This window comes from Mixophyes fleayi, chromosome 5 (assembly GCF_038048845.1).
Source record: "Mixophyes fleayi isolate aMixFle1 chromosome 5, aMixFle1.hap1, whole genome shotgun sequence".
NCBI classification, from domain to species: domain Eukaryota; kingdom Metazoa; phylum Chordata; class Amphibia; order Anura; family Limnodynastidae; genus Mixophyes; species Mixophyes fleayi.
In genome coordinates, this window is record NC_134406.1 from 58,051,269 (window position 1) to 58,074,895 (window position 23,627).

A 23,627-nucleotide genomic window follows, 5' to 3' on the forward strand; every position below is an offset into this window, starting at 1 on the left:
GGGAAGGGGGGCGCTGCAGCCGTATTAGCCTAGGCGGCCAGAACCCTTAATCAGGCCCTGAGCAAGATGGTGCAAATCATCAGGCCACAGTGACTCTGAGGTACATTTTTTATTCTGTTCCCTGCACCAGGCATGTTGCCACACTGTGGTAACATTTCGGCATCCCCTGAAAATTCCAGGTCAGCCAATATGACTGCAATTTACAAATCGTAAATTACTTCTAGTGGGTAAAGGTGTAAGATGTTTTTTTTTTATACATTTTTATAGAAATATGGCAGAATGTAGTAAGCAACTCCAGAATGATTGTTTGAGCAACCAGAACTTTTCTGACCATTATTGTATTGACTCAAGAAAAGCCACATAAAATACTTTACCATTTCTGTATTTTCGTTTGTCCTTCCAGTTATGTTGTCAATAACCTTCTCATGAAAATCGTCAAGTTGTAATGGGTTAATTTCCCCATGATCTAAAGATGAACCAAACATTTTAATTAGATATTCCTTAACAATTAACATCTGCAATGACTGTACAGGGAATAAACTCAAAGGCAGGGACATACATTGCTGTTGGGTTGTTGCATCTAAGCACATCACTCATGGGGGAGAGCTCTATTTCAAATTTGAATACTCCCCTACAATAACTATTTTCCTATAAGAACTACTGTATAGAATAAGAACAGATGGTAAAAATGGTAACATGCAGAAAAACTTTACATTTTATTGTACATTTGCAATCAATACTGAAAAACAGGGACTCTCTGGATCTTTCAGCATCTGTGTTCACCTGCGTTACTGACTCTTATTCTGCCATTTAATATTGGATGTCCTCTTGCCAATTCCTCTTACATGGATCTCCAGAGTACACAGAGAGCACACATATCTCACAGGACACACTGCAATTTTTTTTATCCATACACTCAAATCTCTTGACTGTATAGTTATTAAATGCAGATTATTTTCGCAGTGAGAGAAGCGTGTATATTTGACTTACCTGTAAAGCTGCGGTTATATGATGTTAGCCAATGAGATTTCATCAGATTCCTCTGTAAATTCACTGTCCTCTCAGAGAGTGTTTCTTCATATGGATTGTGTAGTGCATTGGGGGCCATACTTTTCGGTGGAATGGGATAGTAGATCTGGTTATTTTCATGATTGACTTTGGGAACCTGAAATAATATAAATCGTGAGATATGTGTTGCCTATGTTGAAGGTATCTTTGGTGTGAGAAAAAAAGTGACACTTCTGGGTAGGAGACTAGGGGGTATATTTACTACACTGCAGGTTTGGAAAAGGGGAGATGTTACCTATAGCAACCAATCAGATTTAGCTGTCATTTTGTAGAATGTACTAAATAAATGCTAACTAGAATCTGATTGGTTGCTTTAGACAACATCTCCACTTTTTCAAACTCGCAGTTTAATAAATATACCCCTAGAAGTAAAGGAAACACACTAGTTGCTGGGCTTTGTACACACTGTTGTCTAGTGAATCTGAGATTAGGGCAGTTCCTCCCATGAGATGAGAAACTTTTCTTTGTGGGACAATCCTGGGGCTGGCAGAGATCATCATCATCATCATCATCGTTTATTTGTAAGGCACCGCAAAACTCCACAGCACTGCACAGAGTTACAATTCATACAAATACTAATAGCAGACTGATGAAGGAGGTTCACATGTGAGACTGAGGGTTAGAGAGGGCCTCATACACTTCATAGACTTCTTCCCTACATCCTTAGTTTGCTTTTCCACAGATGTGAGTGTTGTAGTTGCAGGAGTGATAGAGAAAGCATTCTGCTCTCATCTATAACTCCACTCACAGAGTTAGTTGCCTTGCTGCTAACACAGGGATTACAGGGAGCAACACAGGTGACTTGTGCCGCCCCGTGATTCTTCATGCAATCAATTACAGCAGATCGTAGCTGGTGATTGGAGCTCTGGAGGTGGAGAATGGGCGTAAGGACAGTACAAGTGGCACTTTGGACAGCATTACATGAGGAACACCCCAGGATGATCCAATGCTTTGAACTGTACTATAACAATGTAGCCTCTCAATGGATGTAACAACTGATCTATATGATAAGCGTACTCTCAGCGCACAATGACATTCTTTCAAATAGATTAGGAAAATTAAGTGAAAGAAATGCTAATTTCTTGTAATTATGTGTGACTAAACACATTTGTTTACAAAGCCTAAGACAGGAAAGATATAAGTGTTGTGTGTTCTAGTATCACTCAACTGAAATTGCTAAAGAAGATCAAAGCCATTGAGTTTTACAGTTATATTTGACAATGAACTGTAAGTAATCAACAGGTGTGTGTGTGTGTGTGTGTGTGTATTAATCCAACAGTTAGCTGTCTAACGGTTACATTGAAAAATTGCTGGAAACTCTGTTTTGACTCCCAGTGCAGCTCTTGGTGAGCTTGCACAAACCAATTTGTCTTCTTGTATCTCAAAAAAAGAAAAAGAAATTGCTTGGACAGAGAAACTGCCAAGAAAAAAATCATTTATGTGACTGATAGATGCATATGCCTTCAGAACGTACGTATTGAAAACACGCATGTAAAAAAAGAAGTGTGTTTCTGTGTAAATGTTGAGTCAGACAAATCTCCTAGATCAAAAATAGTAGCTATTGTGCCAAGTGTACGTCAGGTGTAATGACTGTCTATACTTATGCCCCACGACAACATAGAGTAAGAGTAGCGATGTGACTTGAGTAGTAAATGCTTAATTCACATTACCCTATTTGCATGCGATATAATAATGCAATGACGTTTCCTATACACAAGAGTGAATGCCGTCTTGACAGAGTGTTATTAATAAATGTGAAAGTTGTATGTTCCATATAAAAAGTTTAATTACACACAAAATACAAATTAAATTAAATACAAACATCTGATGTTTTCCCCTTTAAAAATCAAGTGGAAATCTTCTTCCCTGCAGTGCTCCAAAAGGAAATGTCAATTAAGTAATGCAAACAGAGGTGCGCAACTTCTTATAGTATAGCTGTGACATTAATGAATTAAGTACTATCTGCTGGTTGGGTCAATTCACAAGCAGCCAATCATCATCATCACTGTGTATGGTTACAGCAGCCCTTCAGCATCTGCAAGAGATAAGCCTCCTATAAAAGGCCTAACTGGTGATGCATCCATGTCTAATATATTGCAATTATGTGACCACCCCCTTACTGTAATCCTCCTTCCCCAGGAGGATTCTTAGGCTCCTTCTAGCCCACTTCACTAAAACCCTGTGAGGGAACTTTGCAATATCTATGAAGAAGTTATTGGTCCATATACAGTTACACTGATGAGAGCTAATAAGCTCAGATCAGCAGGATGTATCGCTTGATGGCTTTGCCATTTATGATGGTATAAGTTAACCCGTGCATGATACTCATGCATTCTAGTCAAATCAAGCTACTTAAGGTCTTAAAAAGGTTCTTGTCATGCATTTGGGCCTAGCCCAGGCCTCCTCAGGGGAAGAGCATTACTTCCCGACACAAGCACCCTTTTTAATGTGTGTTCATGAGGTAAAATTACCTCATGAAAATGAGTTTGACCCCTCAACTCGTAAATTTAGCCTTTACTACCCCTCCCACGGGGAGAAGGGGGGATGATGGAAGTTAACTGACTATTCTAATTTTTTTGTCAAATAATGTCAGTATACCAAATTTTAGGTCAATTGGATGAGCCCTTTCTGAGAAATAGTTTTTTACACACACACACACACTAACACACGCCGCTAGGTTTTTACTTTTATATATTAGACAATGCTAAGAATTTAGTAGGTCAGTGTATAACTCCGCCCAGCAGGTGGCGCTGCAGCTTGTTTTTTTTTTCCACACACAGACTAACACATGCCGCTAGGACTTTTATATTATAGATAACTGCTAGAAAGCCAGCAGATCTGGATGTATAGGTGCTGCACAGGCAGGGGCAGGCTGGGCTGGGGGGCAGGGGGGCATTTGCTCCCCCAGGTCAGTCCCTTAGTGGGCTATCTTGAGCTGGGTCATCTGTATTTTTTTCCCTTTAAAATAGGCTGTTAAGTCGAGTCTTGGCCCCCGGGCTAAACTTTGCCAACCCTCCCCTGTGCACCCTGTGCACAGGTGCAGGTAAGGAGTAATTTGTATAGATTTAGCCGGATTCTTAGGGGGAGTTTTAATTCTTCCCTCTTGGTTGTTATGACTTAGCTTTGACAATTTAAATGTGTTCTGTTAAAGAGGGTTCTTATGGTTTCTAACTTATTAATGAACTTGTTTAATTAAAGTGAAGTTAGCATGAAATGTCATCTTAGATTGTCTTTTCAGCTGCAACGCCCTAAGGTTAAAATCTGGGGAAGAGAATTCTGCACGACCAAAGTATCTGCTTAGCAGCAGAGCAACAAACGGGAAGTGTTTCAACAAGACCCTGATATGATCACATAGATTGTAAGCTTGTGAGCGGAGCCTTCTCACCTCTGTCTGCTTTACCTAGTTTGTTTATTACTGTGTCTGTCCCCAATTGTGAAGAGCTATGGAATTTGCTGGCTCTATATAAATAAATAATGATGATGTTGATAATATGATGGTTACAACGACAGCCTCTCAGAATATATTGGCACCTTATTGTCAGTCAATATGATGAGATATATTAGTGGTTTGACTTGGTTGTGAGTCACTGAATTGACTGACAGTCGCAGTCATGTTACTGACAGCTTTCTGTAAGTTTGAGACAACTGTCTTAATTGCTTTTAGAAACTAAATAATTTTATCCTTTTCAAATATAGTACATTGAATGTCTGCTGAGCTTAGATAGGACCTAAAAACTATCCATGTAGGCAGCAGCCCAGGGTCACTATACAACATTCAGTATTTACTGACAATACCAGGGGCGCACGGAGGATTTGTCAGGGGGGGTTTCCTCCGCCCCCGAAAAAAAAATAAAATCTAGAGACCTGCCGCGCATGCGCGGCAGCGCCGTTTCAGCTGCACTGAAGTATACAGCAGCCGCGGCGCTGTCAATACAATACAGCACCGCCGCGGACGCTTCTTAGACAGCGCCGCGGCTGCTGTATACTACAGTAGGGCACTTGTAGGGCACTTTTTAGCGGTGGGGGGGGGGGGGGGTTTCTGGAGACCCAGAAACCCCCCCTGCGTGCGCCACTGAATACTGATCCATTGCTGATCACTTGTGTAGCGCAGAGAGTGCAGAGTTAGTTGTGCAGAAAAGAGCAGACATATGCAAAAAATGTCTGTTATATTCAGACAAGGATTTGCTTTTACATGTTATTTCTTTGCCTAAGGAGGTATGCAGAGAACAGAGAAAGAATGTTGCTGTAAGATACAGAAGACTCTCTTGAGCTATAAAGAAACATGACACCAGTCCCATAAAGTTTAACAGCTAACATGTGATCTACTTGGGAACAGCAGTCAGGCAGACTGGAAGAGCAGCATACTTGTTATCAGCTGCACGTACTTTCTAGCTAAAAACAATTTACCTTGGTACAGCAGTACACATGTATTTATTAACAGTTTTTATATAGCACCTACATACAGCGCTTTACAGAGATAATATCCATTCATTCACATCACGCCCTGCCAGGGAAGGGCTGGCAAATTGTAGCCCAGGGAGCAAGACTCAACTCAGCAGCCTATTAGGAACATTTTTAAAAAAATAAAATGCAAGTGGCCCAGTGACCCAGCCCAAGGTAGCCCACTATGGGACCGGTCCAGGGGACAGAAGCCCCCCGACCCAGCCTGAACCCTGCTCCCTGCCCCAGTGGAGCTTACATTCTATATTTCTGTCAGAAACCTATTAACCAACCAATATGGAGAAAAACACTCAAACACGGGTAAAACATACAAACTTTACACATATAGGGACCTGGTCATAATTGAGCCTGTGACCCCAGAGCTGTGAGACAGCAATGCTAACCACTGTGCCACTGTACTGTCCACACAAGATGGTTCTTGGCTATATGAGCCTCATAGCTTTTATTGTGTTATATCACTTACAGGTGTGACTTCCAAATTTAAGAAGCACATAAAAGACACCTGACTGTTCTACCTGTTCTGCAACTTGATACAATTATATTTAAAATGTACGATATGCATAAAAGGGGAAACATGCAACAGTGTATGTAAGTAGAATGAAATTGCCTTATAGGGAGCAGCCCTCCAGGATTGTCTGAAATACATGAAACTCAATTAGGAGACAAATATTGCCACCTATAAAGTACTTACATGATAGTATCCTTGATAGTAATATTGCCACCTATAAAGTACTTACATGATAGTATCCTTGCTGACCCGTCCATTTCAGTGCCAGCTTCTCTGAATCAGAAGGAACAGATATGACCTCATGCCTGTAAGGATGTCCTGAGAAATAATAGCAACAATAAAATAACTAAACACTCTATTAATTACAATAACACAACTCAGTTCCACATGATAATTGAGATTGATCTGAACTTGCTAGGTCCTCCATAGCAAGCAACGTGAACTCTGATGAGCTCTTCTTGGGTTGGATGCATTTGCACATTGAACCTTTTATAGGAAAAGATACGTGCAAAAAAGTGCATATAAAGCCTATTTATATGTTGAGTTGGAGGGATCACAAGACGCGATCAGCTCAAAAAAGCAGTATTTGCTCTTTGAAATACAAATGTATATCCTTATACCCCCATCCCGATAGTGTAGAGATGTGACTTGACAGTGTTAGTAGTAAATGCAAAGGTTGCATTACCCTATTTGCAGGCAATATAACAATGTACAGACATGTTTTATACATAAGAGAGAATAGTGATTGATAAATGTGAAAGTTGTATTTTACATATAAAATGTAACTAAATACAATCACCTACATATATGTTGTTTTCCTCTTTAATCAATAAATGGTCTTCCCTTGTATTGTCCGTGGGCAATCCCACGGACGATACGAGGGAAGAATCTCAGAAGCTGCTTTGGAGAAAACATCCCAAAAGAAAATATAGAGAGCGGGGAGCTCCAGCTGAGAGGTGAGCGCCTGACAAGGTATAGAAGGAATGCTCTGTTTCTTGGGTTTAACTGTGAGAAGACATCTCTCGAAACATTGAGGACCCTAGGAGGTGACCTGTGCAGAGCTCCAATTAAATTGAGGTGCATGTAGTCTAAACCATGAAAGACCCAGGATGACAGAATTAATATACTGAGGTAAAACCAAAAATTCGATCCACTCTGAATGCAAGACCCCTACCGTCAGCCGAACAGGAGATGTAACCTTGGAAATGGAACTGTTAACAACGCGATTTTCATCCACGACAGTGAGGAACAATGGCTGAGGCAAATCTCGGGTTGAGATCTGGAGTTGTGACGCCAAGGTGGCAGATATGAAATTTTCAGCAGCGCCGGAATCCACGAAGGCAGAGGGGAGGGAGGGGCACTAGGAGTGTCCAGAGTGAAATACATAAAAAATCTGGCTTTGAGGTGGAATAGGGAGTGGAAAGTCCGACTCCCTCCCTGTCACCAAATAGGAGGGAGCGTTTCCCGGCCGTTTAGGACAGGAGACTAGCAGATGACCCGCCTCTCCACAGACAAAGATTCTGTTTTAGTCTTTTTTCTCTCTCTTCAGGGGACAAGCGAGAACATCCTATCTGCATGGGCTCGTCCTTAGGAGCTGGGTTCGGATTCTGAAACCGAGGAGCAAGGCGAGGAACAGAGCGTCTGGCACAAGATCTCTCTTGAGTACGTTCCTGGAAGCGAAGATCTGCCCTATTACATAGGGAAATGAGGGAATCAAGATCAGCAGAAAGCTCTCGGGGTACCAATTCATCTTTAATGCGATCCTAGAGGCCCTGTCAGAAAGTTACCACAAGTGCCTCATCGTTCCACTTAAGCTTGGAAGACAGGGTATGAAATTGAACCGCATATTGTTCTACCGTTTGGGAACCCTGGCGCAGGGAAAGGAGGCTGGAGGCTGCGGAAGAAACCCGACCTGGTTCCTCAAATATTTTCCGGGACGCTGTTATAAAAGAAGAGGCGCTCAGTAGAAGGGGATCATCCAGTTCCCACAAAGGTGAGGCCCATGCCAGGGCTTGTCCGGAAAGAACAGAAATGATGAAAGCCACCTTGGAATGTTCAGAAGGGAAGGATCCGGAGTTACATTCAAAATTAATGGAACATTGATTCAAAAATCCCCGACATTTCTTAGGGTCTCCATCAAATTTCTCTGGTGTCGGCAGCCGCAAGGAAGAGGATGCGACAGCCGCAGGAGCAGAAATGGGAGGACTGGCCTCAGAAGAGGTGACTACAACACATTGAGCAGCTGGTAAGGAGGCCTGAATGAGTCCAGACGGGAGGCAATTCCTTGAATACATTGTAGTAACCTGGCCTGCTTGGTATCGTGTTGTTCGAATTTATGAGCCAAGTAGAGCAGCAAATCCTGGGCTGATGGTTCACCTTGACCTTCAGAAGTCATAGCCAGAGTATACTATCACGAAACAGACTTGCTCTCATGGCCTTACCTGCCGGTATTGGCGCTGCTATGCTGGGAGGCGCAGAGTCTAAACACGCCTCAGGTCTTCTCCAGGGATCCCCGCAAGGAGATTTGGTTTTAGCTGCTGAGATGTGCAGGTCGCGGCCCTCCCAGTTAGCTACCAGCGAGGTATAAGTGAACTTGCGAAGTCATGCGATCCGGAGGTCAACGCAGGTACCGAGGGAGTAGGCAGAAGAAGAGTCAGGGTCCAAAGGAAAATCCGAAAAAGAGGTCAAGCAGAACTAGGCTCAGAATCCAATAGTCAATCTGTACAGGATACAAACAGTGCAGGAGCCTAGGGGACTAGACACTCTGGCACCCTAGTGGTGCCAGAGTCAGGTTTAAATACAGGGTATCAATCATTCACTGGTGGACGCGGGGTCGGTGGTCAGCTGTTCTGACCGCTGACAGGAAGTGCTGGCCGGCATCTCCGTTGCCTAGCAACGGGGACGCAATGTTCTGGCGCATGCCCCCGAACTTCCTGTGTAGTCCCGGAAGTAGCGTCCCGTTGTTTAGCAACGGGACGGCCGGGCAGAGGTGAAGGCGACCGTCCTCGGCACCTAGTGTGAGTGCGGGGACGGCAACTGACAGGGTATAAAGGCTATTGCTTCAAATTACTTTTCATTTTTTTACCAATCAATTGGTGTCAACCAATATGTATTGAACAGTAAAATTGAATGGGTTCATCAGCCTAAATTATTTGCGCCCCCATAGTTTTTATTTGATTTTCCCCTCTTAGATTGAAACATGTACTCAATCAATTTTTATAACAACAGACAGAAGCTGCTGGAACACCTTTCCTGCCTAGATACTAAAGAAACATTTCTAAAAATTAACAATTTTGGAGGTATCTTGGGGTAAAACGTCCTTCTTCTCACCTTGGAATCCGGAAGTAAACTGAACTAGAAACACAGTAATTGGCACACTATTTATTGTGACCATACTACAGATATGCTGGGAACTCATCAATGGCCCCCTAGGAACTGTACTGCTGCAGACATGTTTCACGATGGTAGCATGGCAAACAAGGTATCTACTGAGCTGGGTTGGTTGATAAATGGCCTTCTTGTTAGGTGTTATTTTAGTATATGCTGCATTCTATAATGTTGACTGTGAAGACTGCACGTCCTAGTTGGTTCTTTGAAAGCACCTAGGCAGATTGTTGAGACCAAAATGCAGTTTATTCCATCAATGGCAACACAGACATATATATACACAATCACCAGACAGATGAGATTCTTAGCAGGTACAACATACACATGTGACAGAAGTGTAGTTCCTAGTCACTAATCCACGAACACACCTATACAGTCAAAAACATAGGTTATATCCACATCAATATTCCCACGGTAGTAAAACTAATAGTGGGTGTACTAGGAGCAGTATAAAGAGGGAGGAGAGAAAGAAAAGACAGTGTGGTTTGAGGCACTCCGTAGGTGCTTGATTAAAATTTAACTTTTATTAGGTATGATTAAAATGAAAAGTAGATGAGCGAAATAATAAAAATATTGTGAACTGTGGTTTAAAATTGCAAAAATAGGGGGGGGGGGGAATTTTTGCAAGGTCTCACCAGTATCCTAATACAAATACAGTAGTAAGCTGATATAGCGCTGATAATTGTATCTGTCAGATGCTAGATGTCAGATAATTCTGTTTCCTGAGATTGAGAGGACACTATGTGTTGATAATAACATAAGGATATTATGCTCCCTAGTTTACATAGTAATCTTGATATATAAAACATAAAACATCGTCAGGTAACTCAAGTCTGCAGTGTATCTCACAGTGATATGTATAGTAACATAGCGGGATAAGTCGATTGAAAGACTCCCGTAGGCTAGTAAGCCAAGTTTGTATCAAGGAGAAGCTCCTTGAACTCCTAACAATAATGTATGAATTAACAAAGCGGAATTAATAAACTCCCACAGGCTGATAAGACAAATTATGTCACAGAGAGGCTCCCCCTGAGAGCTATATAAGAAATCCCACTGATTTGTTGGGTGCACCCCCCCGATCAGAGTTTCTCTTCGGGTTATTAAGCAATTATCATAATAAGTGCTTATGTTATTTTCCCTAGTGCGGTTTTCTACCCAAGTTCTTGTACTAGGAGCAGTAGTCAGATTGTGATTGCTGGGAAAATGATAAGACATAACCCTGAGGTGTCTGGGGGGTAAATGTATCAAGCTGGGAGTTTTTGGATACTTTAAAAAGTGGAGATGTTGCCTATAGCAGCCAATCAGATTCTAGCAATCATTTATTTAGTACATGCTAAAAAATGACAGCTAGAATCTGATTGGTTGCTATAGGCAACATCTCCACTTTTCAAACTCTCCAGAAACTCTCAGCTTGATACATTCAGCCTCGGACTGGCCTCCCGGCCAGCCGGGCTTTTCACCGGTAGGCCCAGACGCGTTTAAGCTCCGTCCCCCCCGATGTTAGGGCGGAGCTTGCAGGGAACACCTGACTTACCGGCGGCGGCGGCAGTGTCGGTAACAAAAACACTACCGCGCAGGTACAGAGAGCTGTGTCTGGGCTCTCTGCATCTGCGCGGTAGTGTGTTTTTAACTTCAGCAGGGGAGGAGGAGTTGTCTTCCTGTCGCGGCCGCCCAGAGGAGCAGGATGCTGGAGTATTTCACAGGTAAGAGACTAATTGCCAGCCAGCCTGTTTTTTTTTTTTTGTTTAAAAAAAACAGCAGAGAAGTCCTAGGCTGAGGGAAACAGGGCATACATACAATCATACAGCAGACTCCCCTGAATGTAGTAAACTAAGTATTTGACAAAGGATGCATGCATATATATATATATATATATATATATATATATATATATATATATACACATACACATACACACACACACACACACACACACACACACACATATATGTGATGTGTGTATATATATATATATATATATATATATATATACAATGTGTGTGTGTGTGTGTGATTGGGGACACTTGCATGGCATAACATTGGGTCACTACTGTGTGGCATAACATTGGGGGCACTACTGTGTGGCATAACATTGGGGGCACTACTGTGTTGCATAACATTGGGGCACTACTGTGTGGAATAACATTGTTTTGGGGGCACTACTATGTGGCATAGGGGGGCTGCCTATCTATACTAAACTATAGGGGGGCTGACTATACTAAACTATAGTGAGGGGGTGCTGCACAGAGAACACTATAGGGAGGGGGTGATGGGACCTTTAATGCTGAGGTGGTTTGGGTCTATAATTGAATGTGGGGCTGTGTGTGGGGAGGAGGGCTATCTATTAAATGTGAATATTAATGATTTCATGCTAGGAATGGTTGTGGGAAATGGATGTTTTAAACTTAAATGCTATTAATTTATTGCTGGGGCTGTTTGGAGGGAGGGTAATAGGTTTATTTATTAAATGGGAATACTATTAATTTAAGATCGGGGTTGGTTGGAGGAAAATAGATCTATTTATGAAATGTGAGCACTATTACTTTAATGTTGAGGCTGGAGAGAGGCCTAATTATTAAATGTGGGTGCTGTTGAACTAATGGCAGGTATGGTTGGCATTTCTAAATGTACCCATTATTTTTTCCAAATAGGGCCCTCAACAGTCCAGGATCCAGACAAGCCGCAACTAAAGAAACCAGCAGCCACAGGTGGTAAAAGTGACAACTACAGGTAAGACAGTCTGTCAAATGTTCTGAGTCTAGTGCAGGCTTGGCTAACCTGTGGTACTCCAGGTGTTGTGAAACTACAAGTCCCAGCATACCCTTACAGCAATAAGCTGCTACATATTGGCAAAGCATGCTGGGGCTTGTTGTTTCACAACACCTGGAGTTCCACAGGTTAGCCAAGCCTAGTCTAGTGGGACAATCCTGATTTTTGGTCACTGTTCTGCCCAATCTAAGGGGCAGGTCAAGACTGTGTATTCTTTATACACACACTGCATTCTTTATATACTACACTAAGGTGCTAGCTGTCCTTCATGGACTGACCACTCCCCCTCTAGTGTCTGGTCCCGCCTCTATGATGGCTGACCACACCCCCTTTGGTGGGCTCCTAGTGTTGCAGTCCCTCGGTGGGCCCTTCATGCCCCAGTCCGACACTGGATACATTTATCCCTAGGAGTGTAATCCAGGGTACTGTATAACAATTACCTTAACATGAAAAGGTTGATAGTATTATATCTGCATAGGCTAATTGTTTAACTCAGATCTATTGTTCTCTTTTATCTATCATTAAAGACTCCACTTGGCGACATTTAAGAATAACTTATCTAACTTATAGAACAATTAACAGAAATACTCATAGCATACAATAACATATGTTAACCAAGGCATAGGAACAACAAATGACAATGAACTATAAGGCAGCGAGACAATGACAGATCAGAGTACACAGAAATGGGCGATGGATCGCAAGCGTCTATATGCTTCAGTCTCACGAGTCCAATAATCACACCGTGTGGTTTCACTTTGACTTATTTTGAGAATTTGTCTTTGTAATGGAAATCTATGTGGTCTGTTAATGTTGGTGCTAAAGAGAAAAGACAGTAGCACACTACTGCCAGAATCCATAAGACGTACCTTTAGTTTTCTTTAGGATGATGGTAGGGTGGGCGCATGCTGGTGTTTGTGGGTGCAGTGGAGTAGAGCTACGTGCAGGTTCTTCCGCTGGTCTGAAGCTAGGAAACACAGCAAACTTGGATATATGGGAATAATATGGGTGCTCTGCCGGGAAATCTGCACATATCTGTTTGCCACTAAGCCGTAAGATATAACACAAGGTCAGTTCTCTTGCTTTCACCATCATTTTATTATAATTCCAAAATCTGCTGTGATATTTTACTTACATGATAGAAGCAGCTGGTGGTTTTGGATACCTAGAGAAACAAAATGTAAATGTAATTTAATTACTGTATGAAGTCGTTTCCTGCTATGAGGAATTGTCAAACTGCATTCTATCTGGATAAATTATGTGTCACGGAGAATAATGTGTAGGTTGCGCACTATAGGCCAGAATTAATTCAATCTATTATGAAATCATTTGATACTACAAAAAGCTCACACATGATTTTTAAATGCTGCCATCATTTGTTCATCTAATTTATCAACAGGATCCCTGTCCAACTTGGATACGCTCACGGGTTACCAAACTGGATGGCATCCTGCCTTTTAGTACTCAGGCCATATGTGGGCCTGTTATTGCGGTTGATGGCGGCTATAGTCCGACATGCGCATGCATGATAATGAGCCAAACAATTACTATAGGATAGTTATCTGTATAGCGTTTGCTTAGAGGCAGCACATATGGCCGGCATTAATGCCTTGAAACCTTCAGAACATCTGCTATAATTGGCTTCTGAAGGCATCATTTTTAAATTATGTTTGCATTTTTATCTGCAAACCTACTATACTGTCCCATGTGAGACACTCTGAACACTGGAAATAGAGGAGTGAAGTATGGATAAGAAAACAATCATAGATAGAATTCCATACATAGTCTGTACAATTAAATTGTCACTACATATAGCATGGGTAGGGCTTCCATAATTTTGAAACAGAAAACTGTGACATCTGTGTCATGGGCTCCCTAAACCTATTACAGCCACCTAGTAAGTAAGTTAATTCCATCCGCAATAAGGCTGATAATGTAGACCAGTGGTGAGTAACAGGCGGCCTGCCGACCATTCATCTGTGCAGTCAATACGTATATATATTGCAATTGAACTAAAATGTTAGCATAATCAATATCATCACATGAGCGAATTCATATGTACAGTGTATATATATATGTATATATATATATATGTGTATATATATATATATATATATATATATATATATATATATATACACATACCTATATCTCAGTAATTGATAAGATTGTATTTTACTTACGGGTCATCGTTTATTCGGACTGCACTTTTTTTCAGCTTGGTTATGCCATAGTTTTGCTGTATTGGTAATCCACTAGGCAAAAAGATAGTCAAGAATACACCATCTGTTAATTTTATTTTAATTAAATCTATGAAAGCTGTGAATTTATACAAACACACACACACATGTGCACACACAACCCCCCCCCCCCAAAAAAACCCCCCCCCCCCAAAACATATGTATTTTATGTAACAGTTACCACACAGTCCGGTAAAGACATTTATTATATTATTTTAGAATACACGCAGTCGAAATGGACAGTGATTTCTTGCACATATGTTAGTTAAATGTCTGGTTAGATATGCAGTGAACTGGTTAAGTGGATAATAGCTAGATATGCTATGTTTTTTTATAGTTACCTATTTTAAAATATTATACATGGAATGAAAATGGTGATCTATGGCCCAATGCAGTGAAATGCTACACTTCTTTTAATGTATCCTCTAGAAGAGCTGCTATTAAAAATAATGGGACCCAAGATCAAACAAGCTCCCTAAGAACGTCATGCAGATTAACATGCTGTCTCTGGTGTACATATCATCTCACATAAACAGAATCTCCAAAAGCTGCCACTTCCACCATTGGAATATACCCAAGATGTGTCCCTTTCTCACCACGGAAGCAAAATCAAACCAGGGGGTATATTTACTAAACTGTGGGTTTAAAAAAGTGGAGATGTTGCCTATAGCAACCAATCAGATTCTAGTTATTTATTTAGTGCATTCTACAAAATGACAGCTAGAATCTTTTTCAAACCCGCAGTTTACTAAATATACCCCCAAATCTTTTATAATCTCTTGCATTGATTACTGTATTCTCCTCCTCTCTGGGCTAGCCAGGTTCAGCCTCTCTTCAATCTATTCTCACCTTATTTTTCTCTCCCACAACTCAATTTCTTCTGTCCCCCTCTGTCTCTGTCTCTGTCAATCGCTACCTTGGCTCCCCAAAGCCAACAGAATTAAATTTATACTCTTCATCCTTATCTACAAAGCTCTAAGCCAATCCCCCCCCCCCCCCCTACATTTTCAACTACAACTTTACCAACACTCCTTCCTGCCCCCTCCGGTCTGACAATGACCGCCGGCTCTTGATTACCTCTTCCCACCCCCCCTCCAGGATGCTCAGGCTGTTCCTGTCCGGACATATGATCTCCCACACCCTATCAGATCAGCCTCTTCTTTCCGATGCTTTAAATGTGCCCTTGAAACTAATTTCTTTATTCAAGTCTATCAACCCTCCTCTGAACTCCTTCACCTCTGCCATCACCCCCACCTCGCCAAAGCACCTATATTTGTTTTCCCTTTAGCACATAAGGCTTCACACGCAGGGCCCTCTTTCCTCATATTCTCATTCTATTGTGTCCCCCTCTGTTCTTCTAGAACTGCTTCCTTAGCCCTGTTTTCTTGAGCCCAGGGCTAATTCACGTTGGGCATTAACATTACTCTTATTCCCTGTCTTATAACTAACTTGATCAACTTTGACAAGTTATCTATGTAATCTGTTGACTAATAGATACCTGGTTTGTATTATGTTTAGACTACTAACTTACTATGTAATGTACTATTAATCTTGCTCTTGTGTATTGTCCACTTCTGTAAATTTAATGAACACCTCTGCGGACCTCTTGTGGCGCCTTATGAATAAATTATAATAATAATCCTCCTACCACATACATACACACAGCTCATAACAAAAACAACACGTTTATACCAATGAGCGACTTAAACTTTGTGATAACTCATTTGGATTTTTTTGCCAAAAGCAGACCATTGTTACCTGAGTGAAATTAGACCTAATGGAATAAATACAAATGGTCCCAAATAGTAAATGATAAAAAGGGAAGCTGGAGCCCAACTCTTCTGATGGTGCACAGGATTTTATATTGCGAATAATATGGATATTAGAAGTCACTAAGACATCCTATGACTGTATGCATGAAGATTATAGTGGGGGTAGTATAATATATAAATATGCCCAATGAATATTGTAATAACAAACGACATCAGTAAGCACCGCTTATAAGTTTATAATTTACATTCACTCTAAGGGGTATATTTACTAAACTGCGGGTTTGAAAAAGTGGAGATGCTGCCTATAGCAACCAATTAGATTCTAGCTGTCATTTTGTAGAATGTACTAAATAAATGAGAACTAGAATCTGATTGGTTGCTATAGACAACATCTCCACTTTTTCAAACCCGCAGTTTAGTAAATCTAGCCCTAAAGGTCATATTGGAAAGTAAGCAAATTGTTTAGTTGTTATTTGTAGATAGTTGTTTAATTACTTGACACAGAAACCAGTGACTGTATGGAACAAGTGTCCACTGTATAATGCAGGCTTCTAATGTGCCCTTGTTGTAGATTATACCACCACATCCATAGTAAGTCTATGTCCTCTTTGCTATTATTTTCATGTAATCACTGAATGCTGCAAACTAGAAAATAATAAACACAAATAAAGGATCAGGAACATCTTCAATATTCTGTGCACCAAGGAACCAAAGTCTCTGGGTGTGTAGGCAATTACCTGTGAACTTTGACTAAATACAACCAGCAATTACCATCCAATCCTGCAGACAGAGCTTCATGCTGTCCCTTACATGTAAAGATAAATGGTGGGCATGACAGTCACGTGTTTCTGCAGATTGTATTGTCCAGTGAACCTCTTATGGTCATCATACTACACAGGTCACTTTGTATACCGAGTGGTGCAAAATGGTAACTCCACTTTTTATAAACACTGTTCCCCAGTTTTTTTGTACCTTAAATTACATTTTATTAAATGCACGTTTTTACCTTGGAGTTTTCAATAAAAGTTACAACCTACCCTTGTAACAGTCCAGGGTCAGTGAAATGTGGCCATTTCTAGGAGGGTCATGCTTTGTACTATCGAACGCCCTCTGCTGGCATGTTATACACATTATAACCCTAGGGCTCATTAACTAACATTGAGTTTAGCTGCATAAATTGCATAGAACCACCTAACCCACTCACAAAATAAAGTCAAGTAGTTGATTGGCTGCTATGATTTTGTGTGTAAAATTTGTACCTAAAAGTAATGTTAGTAAATTACTTACTGAGTTTAATATCTCAGTGTAAATAAATTTCCTACTCATATTTACTTTGGGGTGTAGAACAGCAGTTCTGTTGGGCAAAATTACATTTTTTAGAATACTGCATTTGCATTTTATGTGTAAAATAGTAAATGCATTCATTATTTAATTTGGTTGTAATTTTATATTAAGCTATGGTTAAAAACAATGTAGCAATTACCTACAGGTCTAGCATCATCTTGTGGTAAAATATGAAATTGCTATTATACTAGAGTTTCAAGAGAATGTAATAGAAATAATATTCACAGGACTATACTGACCTCCAGTGGATAATTTAGTTTTGTGTAAATGCATCTATTTTAGTGCATTTCACAATGTGCGTTTCACAAAGTCCATGATGTGCATCAGGGTAAAAACTTCAATTGAGTTCAGTTTACAATCTTTTGTACTGGCCCTTAATTAATCAGTAATTTTTTATTATTCTCATAAACTGCAGCTTGTTTGAGTCTCGTTCATTTCTTACAGTTATATGTAAATTGCGGTAGGGAAAATGCAATTGAATAAAACGTTATAGTTTTATAATGAATGCAGTAGGAAAAGTGATGGTATGGCATATCACCATATACCGGCCCACTTGCTAATCCATGTGTTTTCCTACACCAAATCACAAGGCATTTACCGTACAAGTCCACTATTGTGCATGCCGTTTTTCCAAATAAGGCACCAATACCTATATTATATACTGCATTAGCGCAAGTGCTAAAATCTTTTTTCCGGCATCAGAAATGGTTTCTTATTGCAATGATAAGTACAACCCAAAACTAAATCACTGCTTGTATAGTCATTATTAGTTCATGGTATAACCTGAATTACCGAGATAAATAATGGCGGAAATAATAGGTAGATTCTAAAAAGTACAACAGGTAAATATCAGGATCATGTGAAAAGTGCCGGTCACTTGTGACTCGCTAAACTAATCTAAAGTACTATAATGCAATACTGGGAAAAGTTATACACTTCTTTCCAGAGCATAGTCGGCAACAATTTACCGTATATACTCGAGTATAAGTCGACCCGAATATAAGCCGAGGCACTTAATTTTACCTCAAAAAACTGGGAAAACTTATTGACTCGAGTATAAGCCTAGGGTGGGAAATGCAGCAGCTACTGGTAAGTTTCAAAAATAAAAACAGTGCTGGATATCGTTAACACTGGGCTCCCAATAATACAAACGTGAGGTTGTAAATGAATATATCAAAATTTATTGTTATTAAACATCAATAAAATTATATAAGTACATAATATATACCCATATCCTAATAAATTATACACAAATGGTTAAACTAAATCCTCTGCACTTGGTATCAAGCCTAATAGGTGAACACAGATATAAATAACATTCACTAAAGACAACTCAGATCATTTATATATAAATCAATGAGACAGTCTGTGGATACTAAATACATGTGCCAGTTAAGTTTATTCGCCTTTAGAAGGTGATGAGCAGTTACTCCTAAGTGTTCAGAACAGTACAGTAATTTAGGCTTTAGTAATGCAAAAGATGCTGCACATACACTAAATAGAATTTGATATAATAGCTCAGATAAAGATAAGTTTGATTTTGTTTGCTGGAAGAAACATTTTAACAGAACAATACAATTTGCTTTGTGTGATTTAACCCTATTTATACTTGAAGTTTGGGATGTTTTTAGACTTTTCAATGATTTCACAGTTATGCAAAAGAATCTTCAGACACTTATTAATAGGTGACAAAAAATGAAAATATTGGACTTTATAAAACTGCTGCAAATAATTGCAGTGGACAAGTCAGGGTACTCACATGTGTCTCTGACCAGCGGGGCTAGATGGAAATGTCCCGGTCTTTAGCTTTGACTGACAGGCTCCTTTTCATTTAACTTTATTGTTCCATGTGCAATGAACACACAAAAACGGGCTACAATAAAATGGTGGCTGACAGTGATCCACAGAGGCTGCAGATGAGCGGGGTAGACTGGAAAACGGAGACCAGGTAAGTGGGACTCGAGTATAAGCCGAGGGGGGCTTTTTTCAGCACAAAAAATGTGCTGAAAAACTCGGCTTATACACGAGTATATACGGTAAATGAATTTCCAAGGACACTTTGCTGTTACACAGGTTACATCTAAGCAGGCCCTTTCAGACGTCCATAGCGGCCCGGGGAAACCCAAATTAAGAGGCCCCCACCCCCTCTTTCTTACAACCCCCCCTTAAAAAAAAACCCCTCCATTAAAATGCATTTAATATGTATTTTGATGCTGAACTTTATTAAAATTTACAACTAATATACTATGTACATATACTGATGTACTGGATTATTGGATATTTCAAATTAGAAATGCTTTTCTAGTTTTTGTTCGGCAAATGCAGCAATGAATTTGTAAAGATCCAACTTTCACCGTTAATGTTGAGCATGTCCAGCCCATTCAATCGTTCTTACCCCATAGTGAGCGATGATAGTTTTTTACATTCTTCAACACACTGATAGTTCGTGCACCAGAAGCAATAGATGCTGCAAACTGAGAAAAATTAATTGTGATGTTGGGAAACACCACAGAAAGTCCTAGTTCTAGGATTTCTGTAGGAAGTTCCTTTGGCTTGTTTTCTATAAAATCGCTTCAGGAAAATTAGTTTGTCACTGAAATCTTGTATTGTTGCTGTACGTTTTCAGCTGTGGAGCACAGGTCTTCATTACTCATTTTGTTGAACTCCCACAGAAGTTATACATTTCTTCCACTGAAGTAAATCAGACAGAATGGAGTCTGCGACTACATAGAAAACTTTGACCCTATAGTAATTTTTGACATCGGATTGAGTAGGTAAGTGGCAGCTGGTGGAGAACTCGGTTGGAATCTAAATGTTTTTTGCTACAATGTTGCACTCTATGACGATCTGATCCCTTTTATCGCACATCTGTTCAATGTATTTGATAAGACATTTGGGGATATATTTACTAAACTGCGGGTTTGAAAAGGTGGAGATGTTGTCTATAGCAACCAATCAGATTCTAGTTATCATTTATTTAATACATTCTGCAAAATGACAGCTAGAATCTGACTGTTGCTACAGGCAACATCTCCACTTTTTCGAACACGCAGTTTAGTAAATATACCCCTCGATGTTGTCCAGCTCAAAGTCCAATGTAGCATTGTGTGCTACAATAAGGAGGTAGTGGGGATCCTACACCCAGTTAAGGTTACTCAGCGAACCCGCATGCTGTGGAGGCTAGTAGCCGGCATCTTACCATCTCACTTCACAGAGGAGTAGTTGCTCTACAAGCCTGTATTTCACCATAGGGGGTAAAAGTACATCCACACAGGGATTGGAGAATATATAGAAATTTTAAACTTTGCTTATTTTGATGATTTTATCCAGCTGTCGTCTTGTAATAAATGATGTTTTTACTTTGACTTGTGTTGCATTATATACAATAAGAGAGCTTTCATTATCAATACATATGGATATGCAAACTTGGTTGTTTTCTGGATTAAGAGAAAAACAATAAGTCAGTATAAAATCCCCTGTAAGAAATTATTGTGATCAATTAATTTTCATCCCATGGTTTGTATTTTTTTTACCTTTACTTTTGTTACTAGCTGGTAGCAAATTCAGTTATTTTAGTGTCAATAAATTTACTGACAGTTGGAAACCCTGACTATACCTAATAACCTTCCCACTACGTGTAGGTCTGTTAGAGCTGTTTTTCCTGCCATCCCCAAACATTTGTAATTGTGTTTACAAACCAAATGTAAAGCTTGTTTCTTTCTTTGTTCTCCTGGAACATACAGTCAATTACATAAATATTGGGACATCAACACAATTCTCATAATTTGGGCTCTATACACCACCAATATGGATTTGAAATGAAACTAACAAGATGTGCTTTAACTGCAGACTTTCAGCTTTAATTTGAGGGTATTTACATCCAAATCAGTTGAACAGTGTAGGAAGTACAATGGTTTCTATATGTGTCTCCCACTTTTTAAGGGACCAAAAGTAATGGGACAAACTAAACAATCCTACATCAAACTTTCACTTTTTAATACTTTGTTGCAAATCCTTTGCAGTCAATTACAGCCTGAAATCTTTAAGGCATAGACGCTGGAAGGCGTCTGGAAGGCCAGACGCTGGGTTTCATCCCTGGTGATGCTCTGCCAGGCCTCTACTGCAAATGTCTTCAGTTCCTGCTTGTTCTTGGGGCATTTTCCCTTCAGTTTTGTCTTCATCAAGTGAAATGCATGCTCAATCGGATTCAGGTCAGGTGATTGACTTGGCCATTGCGTAACATTCCACTTGTTAGCCTTAAAAAACTCTTTGGTTGCTTTTGCAGTATGCTTCGGGTCATTGTCCATCTGCACTGTGAAGCGCCGTCCAATGAGTTCTGAAGCATTTGACTGAATATGAGCAGATAATATTGCCCGAAACACTTCAGAAATCATCCTGCTGCTTTTGTCAGCAGTCACATCATCAATAAATACAAGGGAACCACTTCCATTGGCAGCCATACATGCCCACGCCATGACACTACCACCACCATGCTTCACTGATGAGGTGGTATGTTTTGGATCATGAGCAGTTCCTTTCCTTCTCCATAATCTTCTCTTCCCATCACTCTGGTACAAGCTGATCTTTGTCTCATCTGTCCATAGGATGTTGTTCCAGAACTGTAATGGCTTTTTTTAGATGTTGTTTGGCAAGCTCTAATCTGGTCTACCTAATTTTGTGGCTCACAAATGGTTTACAGGAAGGAGACCAGCCACCACACTAGACCCTCCCCCCTCTCGCGGCACCCCCCCACCCGCCGCACGTGTCGCGGGTGGGGGGGGGTGCCGCGAGTCAGGGGAGGGGGCCACAATTTTTTTTTTTATATATTTTTTTTTTTACTATGTGCCACAGAGGGGAAGGTAGCGGGCGGCTGCTGCGCCCCTTGGGCTTGCGCCCTGGGCGACGGCACCGCCCGCACCACCCTAGTTACGGCTCTGGTTTAGTATGACCCTTATGACTTGTTAATTGGCCACACCCACATGACAAGCAGACAATGTCACAAACAATTGGCCAGACCACAACCAAACCCCACCCATATGATATCATTAAAGACACAGTAGTCTCAGGGTATAAAAGAGAGGGCTGGGAGCCCACAAATCATCTGCTCCTGGCTGAAGGCAGATTGGCTGCTACCATGCCCTTTCAAAGAAAACAAAAGAAGGGCCATATGCCCAAACACTGGGCAGTGACCCTCCAGAAGAGGATACGATACACATGGCAGAAGAAGCATGTGATCATTCCAAAAGACACAAGGAGAGGTAAATATATTTGTTCCAGGTGCTGTATAAATTACAGTCTAGGCCAGTGTTGTACAAGATTTCCTTAACAAATTCTGCCTACCATGAAAAAGTGAATCTTAACCCTAATAAGCTGTTATTTTTCATTGTTGCAGGTTACAGACCTAAACGTCTGTCGTTTTCGAGACGAAAGTCATGATGATGAAGGAGAGCTGCTCCACCTCCCCTGACCCTAAACAGACACCTGACCTGACCCCAAAGAGCAATCAGAAAATGCAAAAAAAGAGAAAATAAGAAGAAAAGGAGAAAAAAATAAGTTATTCAGCGTGCAAGTCTTAGTTACACTGATAGTGTCAGTTTTCTTCTGCATGGGACCATTGCCATTAAGTTCGATAGCACTTAGGTTACTCTAGGTGCAGTTAAATAGCATAAAATAAAAAAAAAGCAGAATTTGGTCTCCTGTGATCTTTTAGGTATTAAGGGGATTCATTTACATGTTAAATGCATGCTGCACAAATGGTGCAGAATAAACATAACTTTAAAAGTCTTAATAAAAGAAGACTAAAGTCTAAAGATAAATAAAGAATACTTAAAATACATAATTATACTGCCCAGCCACAAAATTATAAAGGGGCGCCACAAAGCCAGAACAGTTTGTAATATAAAACAAAGGGGAGGAAAAATTCCATGGTATACTTGTGAATATCTAATGTAGCGAGCTCAGGGAGGACAGAAACCTCCCGTGGAGCAGAAGGGCAAAGTAAGGGTTCAGTAACCAGACTGTAGACCATGGACGAAAGCGGACATCTTTGTCTAGTACCGTTTCGGATATTAACCCTGT

At 40.4% G+C, this 23,627-nt stretch overlaps 1 protein-coding gene across 1 annotated transcript in view; it reads right to left on the reverse strand.

The window, feature by feature from the left end:
* The window catches only part of SPMIP4 (sperm microtubule inner protein 4), a 66,388-nt gene that overhangs the window by 17,318 nt on the left and 25,443 nt on the right, over positions 1 to 23,627 (reverse strand). The window contains exons 3-8 of the mRNA XM_075211443.1: positions 14,377 to 14,448; positions 13,329 to 13,358; positions 13,063 to 13,238; positions 6,267 to 6,355; positions 991 to 1,165; positions 375 to 466 (exon numbers count right to left, since the gene is read on the reverse strand). Of these exons, the coding sequence (XP_075067544.1) occupies positions 375 to 466; positions 991 to 1,165; positions 6,267 to 6,355; positions 13,063 to 13,238; positions 13,329 to 13,358; positions 14,377 to 14,448 (634 nt within the window). The remainder of the gene's footprint in view (positions 1 to 374; positions 467 to 990; positions 1,166 to 6,266; positions 6,356 to 13,062; positions 13,239 to 13,328; positions 13,359 to 14,376; positions 14,449 to 23,627) is intronic.